Source organism: Podarcis gaigeae, assembly GCF_964106915.1.
Source record: "Podarcis gaigeae genome assembly, chromosome: 5".
Taxonomy (NCBI): Eukaryota; Metazoa; Chordata; class Lepidosauria; order Squamata; family Lacertidae; genus Podarcis; species Podarcis gaigeae.
In genome coordinates, this window is record NC_139681.1 from 28,417,730 (window position 1) to 28,432,191 (window position 14,462).

At 40.0% G+C, this 14,462-nt stretch overlaps 1 protein-coding gene across 1 annotated transcript in view; it reads right to left on the minus strand.

Moving 5' to 3' along the window:
• Positions 1 to 14,462, minus strand: part of RTKN2 (rhotekin 2) — a 34,111-nt gene that overhangs the window by 10,742 nt on the left and 8,907 nt on the right. Inside the window, exons 5-9 of the mRNA XM_083740416.1 lie at positions 14,329 to 14,446; positions 12,632 to 12,835; positions 8,075 to 8,169; positions 6,829 to 6,935; positions 1,645 to 1,776 (exon numbers count right to left, since the gene is read on the minus strand). Of these exons, the coding sequence (XP_083596542.1) occupies positions 1,645 to 1,776; positions 6,829 to 6,935; positions 8,075 to 8,169; positions 12,632 to 12,835; positions 14,329 to 14,446 (656 nt within the window). The remainder of the gene's footprint in view (positions 1 to 1,644; positions 1,777 to 6,828; positions 6,936 to 8,074; positions 8,170 to 12,631; positions 12,836 to 14,328; positions 14,447 to 14,462) is intronic.

A 14,462-nucleotide genomic window follows, 5' to 3' on the forward strand; every position in this document is an offset into this window, starting at 1 on the left:
TTTGCTATGTATCTTATGCCGCAAATGCATTTATAAAACAAAAGTGATTCTCAAGTAAGAGACATTTTATACTTCATTTGATTATTTAAGTGATGGAAGATGCTAACTTCAGCAGTAATAGGTCGGTATGTTTCTGAAGCGGTAATACATTATGCAACAGATGGGATGTATCCAAGGAACTGCATATTAAGCATGCTATTTAAAGTGCCCACAAGCTCTCTCCAGCATAACACGCATGTCTAAATGTACTGTCAGTCCTTTGACACAGTACTGTCCCCACTTTTGACTAAGAAATAATGAATACACTTGTCTCTCAGAGACTAAACAAACAACTTAAGGTGTGGCAGTGTATGCTAGGTCTTTCAATTAAGTAGAGACTGAGGTTGCAAACCTAAACTCACTGACTGGAGAGTAAGCCCCATTGAACAAAGTGGACTCACTTCTGAAGAAATGTGAATAGATTTGATCAACCAGTACCCTGCAAAATTTATGGAAGTTAATAACGTATTAGCCCCTTGGATTAAACATCTTGAAAGATGTTGCTCAATCTATGGTTTAGTTAATCTGCCCTCACATGGTTCACTCAGGCAGGATGTTCTAGCACAGAGGCTTCCAATTATAGCACCTCAGGACTGGAAAGTTGCTGTGTTCAGGTCCTACCATTCACACTTACCTGGCAATGGTATGGGTGCTGCTTCCCTGAAACCTCTTCCTATAGCACTTTAGGACAGGTTGAATATAGAAACCACATGAGTGAACCAACTGCACAGTTCTTTCCCACAATTAATGAAGGAAGCATGAGTTTGCCCCATTCATGTAATTCCTATCTAAATCATCTCTCCTAGATACACATGAATAGATATGTATGATGCCTTCCAGTATCCTGTTGGTTACTGGTGTGTGAGAAAAAGAAAGGAAGGAAGGAAGGAAGGAAGGAAGGAAGGAAGGAAGGAAGGAAGAACTGAGCCAAAAACTAGGTTTTAAATTCTGTACTTAAGCATATGTGACATGGAGACAGTAGAGAATCTTCCTCATTTGTCTTTTGCATATACTTTTATCAGTGGTTCCCAACCTTTTTTTGGCCATGCCCCACCTAAGCACCTCTAAAATCCTTATCCCACCCCTCCGGTGATATATAATTCTTATTATTCCAAATGTGAACTCCTGTTCATGTGGAGGAAGGCTAAAAGGCCATTTACTGTTAATAACTCATTCTCGAATTGCCGCCCTTAAAAATCAAATTGCCCCCCCCCCCCCCCGTGGGACGTGTGCCCTACATTGGAAACCACGGATTTATATAAAATATATGAAGCCTTTATGGTAGGGGGCACTCTCCCCATGGATCAAAAAAGCAAAACTTGTATATGACTGTAGCATCAACGACCTAAAAAGCATCCTTGCATTAGTAGCAGAAAAAACACAAAACGAACTGTCAAAAAGAGCTGCAGTTATTGGTAACCGAGGTTCCAATTAGAGACTCAGAAACTGTGCCCCTGAAGCTTTCATGCAATGCTACCCTTAGCTCCCACACCTGGCATGGAAGGAACTCCATCACCTGAGACACAAATAGCATTTCCAGTTTAGCTTAACAACATACAAAAGGAGCACTGTAACTTAGCTTGAGTAGCAGATGTTATATTTTACCTTGTTGACAGAAACTGTCAAAGTCGGCTCCACTTTAGCTTCTATTTCTTCTGGTGTACAATAACAAAGGAGTTTGCCACCTCTCAGTACACAGTATAGTTTCCTCCATCCAGTCACATTCCCTATCTTTTGCTGCAAGAAAGCAAACACATTTAACATAAGTTTTACTTCTCAATGAACTAAATTTTCTTGGGGAAATAATGAATGGTACACAATATGCATTAAGAAGAGACCACTCAGCTGCTCTGATTGCGGAGTTGTCCATATAATAATTTGAGAATAAAATTTCACACAAGAGCTAAAGGTAGATAGATAGGTAGATAGGTAGATAAATTTATTGTCATTGTCCGTATATACACAGTATACACAACAACGAAAATCAAACACCCAAGACCGGATTCACATACACATTCGCACGTATCTCCAACACTCTCATCCTATTCAGACATAATCTATTAGAACATAACATAATCCAGAATATAACATAACCTATTAGAAGCATAGCATAACCTAAAACCTATCTCATTCCTTACTACTCACTGCTTGCTATTTCTTACAACTGGCCCTGAGATCATTATTTAGTGCAATCAGAGCTCTTGGATAGAAACTATTCAGAAGGCGTGTGGTTCGTGTTTTCATTGTCCTGTATCTTCTGCCCGAAGGCAACAGTTCAAAGAGGTTGTGAGCAGGATGGGTGGGATCTCTCAGGATATTGTGTGACTTCTTCAAGCTGCGAGACGTGAAGATCTCATCCAGGGTTGGTAGTTGGAGCCCAATAACATTCTGGGCAATTTTAATTATTCTCTGTAAAGCTTTTTTATCCATTTCAGAGCTGCTCCCATACCACGATAATATACTATAGGTTAAGACACTCTCAATGGTACTGTGATAATAGGACAGAAGTAGGTGCTGAGATAGATTCAATCCCCTGAGCATTCTCAGGAAATACAACCTCCCCTGCACCTTCCTCACAACCATATTAATATTTGCAGTCCATGAGAGGTCCTCAGAGATGTAAATGCCCAGGTATTTAAAACTACCAACCCTCTCCACCTCCTCGCCATTTATGTGCAATGGTAAAAATACACTTTTCTTTCTCCTAAAATCAATTATGAGTTCTTTGGTTTTTTTGGTGTTAAGCATAAGATTATTTTCTTTACACCATTGAATTAACCCCTGTACTTCTTTCCTATAAGCAGCCTCATCATTCTCACTAATGAGCCCCACCACTGTTGTATCATCCGCAAATTTGATGATTGTGTTGGACTTATACAGTGGGGTGCAATCAAATGTGTACAGGGAATAGAGAAAGGGGCTTAACACACACCCCTGAGGGGCTCCTGTGCTTAATACTAGAGTAGAAGAATAGTAAGGTCCCATTCTCACTGTCTGCGGCCTATCGGTCAGGAAATTCCTTACCCACAAACAGATCTTCTGATGTATACCCACATTGGTCATTTTAAGGAATAACCTGTCTGGTAGAATTGTATTAAAGGCAGAACTGTAGTCCACAAACAACAGCCTTGCGTAGGTTCCCTGTCGTTCTAGACGACTCAGTACAGTATGGACAGCGATGGAAATAGCATCATCAGTAGATCTATTTCTTCTGTATGCAAACTGGAACGGGTCTAGAGTGGATGGAAGACCAGCCTTAATATAATCTAGCACCAATCTCTCAAAGCATTTCATAACGACAGATGTTAGGGCTATTGGTCTGTAGTCATTGAGAGATACCACCACTGACTGTTTAGGGACTGGCACTATAATCGATGTCTTCAGGCAGGTAGGGACAGAACCCTGCAACAGGGATAGATTAAAAATGTCCGTAAATACACCAGCTAATTCTGCAGCACAGTCCCTAATAACTCGTCCCATAATTCCATCTGGTCCAGCTGCCTTCCTAATATTAATGCTCCGAAAAGCACGTTGTACGTCGGAGGTCTGTAATAAAAATGGTTGTTTATCAGTAATAGTTTCTGATGATGTGCTGGTAGCCAATGCTGTAGTGACGGTGGTTCCAGTTCCCACCTCAAAACGACTGAAGAATTGATTCAGCTGATCAGCCAGGTGCGCACTGCTGCTAGCCAGTTCGTTTTTAATATTTTGCCCTGTAATTTGTCGCAGGCCTTGCCATACTCGACGAGGGTCGGAGCTCTCAAAATGCTTTTCGATCCTCCGGCAGTACATAGCTTTGGCATCCCTAATGCCCTTTTTCAGTTTGGCTCTAGCTTCTCTATACTGTTGCGCATCGCCAGAGTGAAAAGCAGCATTTCTTGCCTTTAACAGAAGATACACATCCCTGTTTAGCCAGGGCTTGTTGTTAGGAAACACCCGTATTTGTTTGGTGGTAGTAACGACATCAATGCTGCTTTTGACATAGAACAGTACTATTGAAGCGTATGTGTCCACATTATTCTCCACAAAAAGTGACCATTCAGTGTTCCGAAAGCAATCTTGAAGTTGCTCGGATGCACCTGCTGGCCACACTCGTATCTCTCTAGTTGATGGTCTAATTCTGCGTACGAGAGGTCTATATGATGGTATCATAAGTAAGGATATGTGGTCTGACTGTCCCAAATTGGGCAAGGGCTTGGTCTTGTATCCATGCATGATGTTACTATATACTCGGTCTAGGGTATTTCCCCACCTAGTGGAACAATCAACATACTGGTGGAACTTAGGAAGCACAGTCCTTAAATCGGCTCGATTGAAATCACCAGCAACCACAAATGGTCCATCCGGGTGGGCCCGCTGCTGTTTGCTAATAGCAGTTAGCAGGTGACCCATAGCTGTATATATCACTAAAGACACTAAAGCAAATATCACTAAAGACTTACCTGGTCATCTCGTGATATTTTGTAATGTGCTTAACAGTATTATGATACAAATCTACCATTGTTAATGACATGATTTAGCTTTCTCTGGACTCAGCTACAGTGGTTACGAAAAAGTGATTTGCCGTATTTTTTGCTCTATAAGACTCACTTTTTCCTCCTAAAAAGTAAGGGGAAATGTGTGTGCGTCTTATGGAGCGAATGCAGGCTGCGCAGCTATCACAGAAGCCAGAACAGCAAGAGGGATTGCTGCTTTCACTGCACAGCAATCACTCTTGCTGTTCTGGCTTCTGAGATTCAGAATATTTTTTTCCTGGTTTTCCTCCTCCAAAAACTAGGTGCATCTTGTGGTCTGGTGCGTCTTATAGGGCAAAAAATACGGTATATGCGTTGTATATGCAATATAACATTCTGCCACCAGATGGCAATGTGGAGTCCTGTTTTTCTCTACCTGTTTTCCCTGTTTAAATTTACAACACTTTAAACTGAAACACTTCTTTGATGTGTCTAGATGCAGCCTCTTTCTATAAATAAATTATATATACGCATTTCCATTTTATGTTATTTATCAATCCAGTCTGCTCTTCTGCATTGTGTATCTAAGTTCCAACATCCATTCACAAGGCATTTTAACAGCTGGAGATTACTCATTAGCTTATGTCTTAATAATTTAGGTAAAATAGCTTGTTTAAAAAAATTAGGCAACTAGGAATTTTCACAGACAATACTGAATGGCAATAAAGATGCAACATATTTTATTCCATTAAGAGATCTTCAGAATTGAGAAGCAGTAATATCCCCCCTAAACAAAGTTAGTATAAAAACATGAGAGAGGGAAGTAAACACAAATGTTACTTGTGGCAACAAGAAGTCGTAAAAGGAACAGACACTTCTGTAAATAAGCCCATGAAACATCCATTAATTGGACATATTTAAGATTCCCAAATGATTAAATGCCCTTGCCTACCCAATAATGGTGGGCAGCAAATTGATTCTGGGTAGAATAGGCCGCTGTTTTTATATTCACAGATATTCCTTCCTCAATTTGCCAGTCACATTTCTGCTCTATTCACTAGAGCTCTGATTATTAAGATCAGAGAATAATCTATCTTCCCCAGTCTCCATGGGCTCCCAAGATTCTTTGCAAAATAATAATGATAATAATAATAATACACTCCACTGTGCAGGGGGTGAGTACAGCTGCTTCTGGGGCTAACTATATTTTTATGCATTACCTATGGGAAGGGTAATTCCATAGTGACCACTGTAACGATTGTAAGCTTCTTTACATAGTATTTTGCGTTTTAGTCAATATTATTTAACTCTTGTTAACATTAAACTGCTTGTTAGTTAACTGCCTTGATCTTCCCTACAAAAGTACTGTAATCAAGGTGCATGTTTAAATGCTTTTTTGTTATTGCATTTCAAAACATGTAACAGTTTTGCAACCTCAAGAATTTATCTGTAACTCAGGTAAATGTTTTCTTTAAAAGTATGTATCAAAACATTTTTCCATCTACAGCGATACACATAAAGAGCTAACATTTTATGTGCAAGTGTCAAACTTATGGTGATGTTTATTGGAAACTGTGAAGAAAAGGGAAATGACCTGTGTCCAACATAACATGGCACAGGTAGCATGTAACAATTCATTGATATACACACAAACATAAATTCCTCCAAAGTAACACCCTGGGCATGTGATACTAGTCAGCATCAAGTCCACGTGGGAAGATGTATTATTCAAGGTAATGTACACTTAGCTATGGCAACACCCTAATGATTTGTTTCTTTTCAACCCAGTGTAGTTATCATTGTAGTTATCATGTGACAAAAGTCATTTAAAAAAAAAAAAAGAGGATTTCACATTAATGAATATAATACTGCATCACCTGGCTAACAAATTTTCCTTTCAATCTTCCAGTCTCAACCTTAACAATGACACAATTGCCACCTGACACCAGTAAGTCAGGGGCCGTTTTTGCTTCTGCACTTTATTTCAGCATAATCATTTTCCTAAAGGGATATTACTGCCCATGTTTGTGGTGTTTATTTTAAATCATGCTAAAATTCATTTGCATTTTGTGTCAAGGCTGCCTTCAACATTTTACAGGGTTGTACTCTTCCCTAGGGCGATGCAAGAGACCTTTAGCTCTTGAGGTGAATTTTTGTATCTGTGCATGTTCTAACCAATATTTTATGGGGGGCGGGGAATGCAGCTTCAACTTAAAAGACTGGTACAATGCATTACAAGTTTGCCTAGCTAAAACTGAACATTACATTTCAATTTTTAACCTTGGGTATGTTTACATCAACCATATATATACATATATATTACAATACAATTTACCTGTTGACTAAGAAATCCAGTCATCATATCCTTGGTCATGCAGTATGGTTGGGCAATTAGACGACAACACAGGCTGCCATACAATGGAAGCCAAAAAGAAGATTCCTCTAAAAAGAAAGCCATGACCATTGCATATTGTCAGATTAGTCATTACTCAATAGGAATTATTTTTTTACCAATAGTTGATTAGAAGACATGGAACAAAGGCTGGAGCCAGCATTTGAATTTATTACACTACAGGATGAGATCTCCATCGCACAGGACTAGAGAGAACCAAAGAACAGTAAACCGCTTTGGACAACAAATATTTCTTTGCCAAAAACAGCAAAGAGAAGGTCAGTTGCCTAGTGCATCCAACAACATGACAAAAACAGCACAGCTGAATCCACCCTCAGTTTACCCTCTTGTTTCTTCAACATGATCTTAAGCGATCATCACCTCATCATACATTTCATTTACCAAACAAATTCTCATTCCTTCCACCTCCTCATACAAAAGTCAGCTCGAGAGAGTTGCTGGTCAGATGCTGAATGTAGAAGCTGTTGAATGCAGAAGCTGACTTAGGCATCCAAAATAAAAAACAGAAGGAAAAAAGGAAGAATTTTGTGGCTTAATAAGTGTGTTAGATTTGAAGGGCACTGTACAGGAATCCGGAGTAATTTGTTATGCATGTTCACAATTGTTCTAAGATTGTGAACCAGAATTCACATGGGTTTGTTATATTTTCAGTGGTGCTTTCATCCAGTATACATGACTAGAAATGCCAATATATTTTTTAAAAACCACACACCATGTAAACAGGTTTCATGTACTGCAGGAGAATTATATACATAAAAACACAGGGGGGGGGTGTGGCATGGGCATTTATCTCACCTATCCTAGTAGCATCTGTCTGCCCCATACAAATGCTGCTTTTACAATTCGTTCCAGGTTCTGAACCTCATACTCACTTGCCTCCAACTGCAGCACTGTCTACTTAGTAAAGTGGGACTTAGTTTTGAATGAATGTGCATTGGACAGAGATTTGGGGAAATTACAAGAGGTAGTTCGGGAGGCAGGGGGGACTATCCATCAAAGTGCGAATTCTTTCCTTCCAAATGCTGGTTAAGATAGCAGGGAGAAAAGCTACCTTCATAAGGTTTGGCAAAACATGAGGCAAGGAAAACAATCACCACATCTGAGTACTTTGAAATCAAGTTGGAATATTCTACTCATACATCATTTATCTTATTGACTCTGAACTTACCATCTCCCACAGCAGTAAGGTTGTGGGTCCTGAAATTGTTGTTGACACTCTCCAATCCCAAAGATGTATGTGCCAGCAAATTGTATTTTGCACCCCTGGTAAAGATAGGTTTATTTCAGTATTGTGCACAAAACATCGAAGTTCAGTTAATTCAAAAGCAGCTATATTTTTGATATTTGCTCCTTATTATATTTAAAATACATTTTGGAAACTGTGCTCACTAGACTTGGGTGCATACATGTAGTAACATTGCTCCATTGTGTGAACTGGGAGCCCCCTTTCTGGAATGGAGTTTGGTTTCTTTAACTTCTGAAGGCCCTTGGATCCACCACTATTTCAATTAGAAATGTATTTCTTACAGCTATAAACACTGATTGCCTTACAAGAAACCTGTTTTTTCCTTTCACTTTGGCTGCTGTTTGAGCCCATTATACACTCCAGTTCTCCCTATATGCTGCTGCAAGGTTATAGGTTTCATCCTACTTTGCTCTGAAGGGGATTCCCCTTTTAGGAACACACTAAACATGGCTTTCAGCACATATATTTGTGTGGCATATCTGTTTTTTGATTAATAAATAGCTGGCTTGTCCGGGGATTGGGGGGCAGAGATGGGGGGCAATCAAGGCTGGAACTGTGGTGTAAGGTGGGAATCAAGCTCCTGGTTACACCCAAAGGAGTTCAGACCCTCCAAGTATCTCTGTTTTTCAGGGACATCCCTGATTTAGAGACACCGTCCAGGTTTCTGATTTAATCCCGGAATGTCCAACTTTTCCTTAGGATGTCTCTATTTTCACTGTTGGAGGATATGGAGTTATCCAACCCCCAAGCCGTCTGAAGGCAATCCTGTATAGGGAAGTTTTTATGTTTAATTATGGCTTAATCTATGTTGGAAGCTGCCCAGAGCGGCTGGGGCAACCCAGTAAGATGTGTGGGGTTTAAACAGTAAAATTATCATGATGGAATAGGACGTCCCTGTTTCCATTGGAGAAATGTTGGAGGGTATGGGAGTTTTCCTTCCATTGTAAATACTGGGAATGGAAAAAATTCTGACCAGGACTGCAGCAGGGCAAGTGTTAAAGCCCTCACCCCATGAGACAGTCACACACTCACACACTATTTGTCAAACAAAAAATAACTACCCAACACAAACCTATTTAATAAAATAGTTTGGCCCTTGGCACCTATACATACTCGACAAATATCAGGTGGCAGCCATAGCTAATGTACAGCTTTTGGAGGTAGCTGCAGATAACAATATTATTTTAAAATAATAATAGTTAGTTAATTGAAGTGTACCCCACCCTTCGTCCCAAAGGAGCCCAGGGTGGCAATCACCTTTCTATCATTGTCTAATTTTAGGTAATTGTATTTGCTAACCCAATGAACATTAAAATATCATTGCCTCCTCTCATATGATATCCATACAAAGAGGCTGCTTTAAGTTTTAAAGTGCTTTGTGGTTTGTCTTAGCAACAGTATAATTTGGGAAACAGCTGAAAAAGCTCCACTTCCTCTGAACAGCTCAGTAATCTGTTTTTGCACCTCTAAGGTCTCCCCCTCCCACCCCAAGAGTTGTTGTCATAGGATAATGATTACATTTGTTTCACTCATTACACAGGATAAATACCATTGCAGTACAATTTCCATTAGCACATCAAGGGGAAAAATCTTTGAACAGCTGAAAACAAGGTGCTGGTTATAAATGGATTCCAACCAAAAGATTCTCAATCACTAGGCAAACACATAAAAGCCATCTGTAATTGAACATTTTTGTTCCATTTTAAATAGCTGAGTTTCTTATTACAGATGAAAATCTTTTTGTGCTGAATGTTCAAGTTAGAGATCCTTACTATTTATAGTACAAGGTTTGCCAAAGAAAACAGACTACTTCACTACTGAAATATGTTTCATAGTAACATTTTCCATCTAAAACATGAGATTCTCTCTTTTTTTTGGCTAACTTCATTGTCTCATTTCCAAAATTGTTATCAGTTGCCAATTTCTTCATCTTTCAAATTTGTATCAGTTTTCAAATTTAACAGGCTAATTAACACTGCTAGCAATGTTTTGCCTAAATGTTTGAATTAGATTATTGCCTTAAATGGAAGTATCTTTGCAGAAACTAGCCAACCACACTTGCTTGCATTAGAATATTTTGTACTTCCAAAGCTCTTTCTACAAGATGTTTTCAAAGCGTTTCGCTATCTATACATTAAAACTTATGATTTTTTTCCTGGCTCTGTCTTCAGTAGAATGGCAGCCTGTTCTTATCAGCCCATTTGATACAAAACCTCAACCAGACTTACTAACAATACCATCTGCAGCATATATGTAAGTTGCTCAGTTATTCCTGCTACAAAAAAGTGTGTTCCAGAATATTCCTTTAATGTAATACATCTGTCTTATCAGCTGATTCATTTGACCCACTTTTCCTAAATTTGAAAGCATTTTGCATATCATTAATGCTACTCATTCAGCATACAAATGCTTTCATTCATTAGGTCATTAAAAAAAAATCATATATCATGATCTGATGCTGTGATTGCAACTATTTATTGTTATTGACATCCCTCTGTCTTGAGAGACAATGGCGTGCGCCTCTGGGGGTGAAGTCAAATAACTGCGATAGCAGCACCGAAGTGAGATTCCACAGTACATGTCTGGACAGTGTATATGGGGGTCCTGGGCTGCCCAGATGACAAGACCCTATTCTTGGTCTTGCTGATGTGGTCCAAAGGAAAGCAGAGCAATGCATTTGGCACCAGCTTGGCTGCAGGAGTTGCTGGAAGGAGGCGTATAAGGTGCTATCCAACTGTCTTAGAGACTCCATTCTGGATTTGTGTAAGGTTTAGTCCTTAGTCTTTTCTTCTAAAAGTATCCCTCAAAGCAGTGGAGGTTTAGGATCAGAGTTTTCCTTCTCCTAGATGGACTACCTTCCCAGGTTGCTGAGCCCCATCTGCCCCTCACTTCCCTCTACAGCATTTGCAGAAACCACCTTCTTGACTGTTGGACCCCCTATTGGTCTCATCCACTCAATCTGCTAAAGCCTATCTTTACATGCAGGTAGTCCCTAACTCACTGAAGACTTGAGAACTCACTATATTATACAACTATACCAGACATATAAATGTGTATAAGAACAGAGTGGCAGGATGTACCACAGAAACACCACACAATGATACAATGAACATATCAGGGTAATAGATGTCTACTAAAAGGCATGACTTTAGTTTATCCTGGTGCAGGAAACACAGGAAGCTTCCTTATACCAAGTCAGAAAATAGGTCCCTCTAATTCAGTGTTGTCTACACTGAGTGGCAGTAGCTCTCCAGGGTTTCATAGCTACCTGCCCTAGCTGGAGCTGTCAGAGATTGAACCTGGGACCTTCTGCATGCAAAGGAGACACTATCACTCCACCCCTGATGTAGTAATATTAGCATGAGTATCTGGAATGTCTGAGACTCCCCTGCACTTCCCTTTTGCTGCTCTTAGCCTCCTCTGGTGGAGACACAGAGGAACCAGCTGTGAACTATCTAGCCTGGAGAAGAGACCCCGTGTTCTCTGATTTATATTTAAGCCAGGCTGTTGTGGACCTTGAAGTGCTGCAATACCAGCACTTAAAGTGTAGATTAGCTGTTCTTTTTTGCCCCTTAATATACGTAAAGACCAAAATCAAAGTCTTTGTAACTTTGTAACTGTGCTTGTTGACGTTTGTCTTATTTGAACTTGATGATGTGCTTGGTAACAAACTATCCCACCCCACCCCCAATGTTACATGTAATTGTAAACTGATTTGAGCACAGCTTATGACGGAAAAGCAGTGTATAATTAATCAAAATTATTTCATGACAATATTTTTGGCCTCATTAGTCCCTCCTCTTCCATTCTTTGGAGGAGGGAACCATAGCTTAGTGGCAAAGCACAGGTTTTGAATGCAGAAGCTCCTAGGTTCAGTCCCTGGTATTCCCACTTAAAGGGTCAGGTACTGTAGTAGGTAATGTGAAACACTTTCTTTCCAGAGGTCCAAGAGAGCTGCTGCCAGCCAAGAAGAGACAAGATTGGACTAGATGGTCAGATAATTTGACCTAGCATAAGGTATTTGTATGTGTCCCTATTCATTCACCCCTCTCAGCCCAACATTCTGATTGAGGTGAGAAAGCAGCTCTGATAAACTGGCAGAAATCAATCCCTTACTCACATCCCAGGCAAATATAGGGAAAACGTGTCTTGGCTAATGGAAACAGGCATCCTCTGGACAAACTGGCAGCCCCTGGCACTTTCCTCTTGTCTAATTCGGGAAGGTGGCTGCAGCTACAGAGCTGCACATACCACTCCTCCCAGGCTAGAAGAAAGGTCAGACCAAACAATTGCAAAGATCTGATTGAACAATTGCCAAGATGTATCTTCAGCTGCTGAGAGATAGGCAGTCCAGATGCATTATGTGCTGCACTACACTAGAGTAGCCAAATTCCCATACACTTTTAAACAAAGACCAACTGCATCCAACCCACCCCCCTAAAAAAATCCTAGGTTTAAATTAAAGAACAATTCACTCACACTACGGCTGCCTCAGTAAGCAACAAGGATTCAGGGTTGCTGTCATCCAACACAGGACTGAGTTTTTTCCCAGCAGCTTTCCCAATTGAGGTTTTCAACTTCTTTACTAGCTTCTTAGGAGTGTTTGTTATAGTTGAAGATTCTTCAGTACAGCAGCAACTGTAGACTTCAATCTTCAGCTGGAAGGCTGGGCCAGCTTCCTCACTAGAAACAATTGTTTCACAGCTTTTAGGAGAAGTACAATGGTCAAACAAAAATTTAGAATACTGTAAAATAAAATTACGGCTATTTATTTATTTTATGACTCAGCTACTCTCCAGTGCATGCCTCCCATGCCAGAGTGAAATTTAAAACAAAACAATAAATCAAAGTACAGCCACAAAACCAGATTCTAAAAACTGTTATAAAACATGTTAAAAATGCCCAGGTATATAAAAAAATTAATTGCCTAGCACCGAAAAGACATAAGCACTGGGGACAAGCAAATGTCTCTGGGGAAGAAATCACAACAAGAAAAAGAAACAGTCTTGAGTGACCCTGCATCTAACCTCAGATGGCTTTTTCATAATGGGGAAAGGGTTCGTGAAGGCTTGTGGGGAAAAAGACAACCCTTCAACCAGCATCAGCTAATAACAAAATCAAGTGGTTTTGAACACATTCAGCAATCTGATGCTCTCCAATGGAAAAAAAAATACTTTGTACAGCTAAAGAGGACAAGAATAGATGTCTAAAAATTAAACCCATTGTGTTTTCAGACTTCAATACAAGGTCATTTGCTGAGACAATGGACACTGAATCAGGATTTTTAAACCAATGGAATTACAGTGATACCTCGGGTTACATAAGCTTCAGGTTACAGACTCCGCTAACCCAGAAATAGTGCTTCAGGTTAAGAACTTGTACCACTGTACAGTCATACCTCGGGCTAAATGTGCTTCGGGATGAGCGTGTTCGAGTTGCGCTCCGCGGCAACTCGGAAGTAACAGAGCATGTTACTTCCGGGTTTTGCCACTTGTGCATGTGCAGACACTCAAAATGACGTCACGCACATGCGCAGAAGCGCCAAAACATGACCCGCACATGCACGGACATGGGTTATGTTTGCTTCTAGATGCGAACGGGGCTCCGGAACGGATCCCATTCGCATCTAGAGGTACCACTGTAATTAACAACTAGAGTGACAGTTTCAGTAGGTATCTGCAATGCTTTTTGCCTCCCTGAACAGATGCATCTGAACACCTTTGCATATTCATGTAAACACATGTATATAAGCGTGTATATACACAGGCAACAAGCTCTAACTAAACAGCACAGTGGGGAGAGGGGAGAGCACCAGCAGCTCCTCACCAAATGGCAAGTTCAGATCAGGTCAGTTACCCACATTTGATCACCTGAAGGCATAGCATCCAGGACCCTGTTCTGGTTTTGGCCAATCTTCCATCCTTCTATTTCCTCAAGTCTTTCAGCAATGCACAGAAGGTATTATTTTCAAATATTCCAAGCAATATTTATAATGCAATTTCTTTAAGCCTTTGATTTGACAAGTTGAATGTTCTACTTTTCCCATTTTGCCTTTGGTGTAATAGAAGGGTTGTGTGATTGTTTTTGGATTTTTGTCTTCAGAAGAGTCTTTCCTTCTTTTTAAACTTGCGACTTGGTGAGGCCCTGCAACTCTACATTGATCCAGAGATACTTACAATATGGTAGCACCTTCAAAACAGATATCTGTGATTGCTTTATCCACAATAAGCAAGTCTGTATCAAAAACCTGAGTTCCTGCTTTGAGTAAGCAAAATACTGAGTAACGTTGGGTTCCTGAAAAAAGAAAATC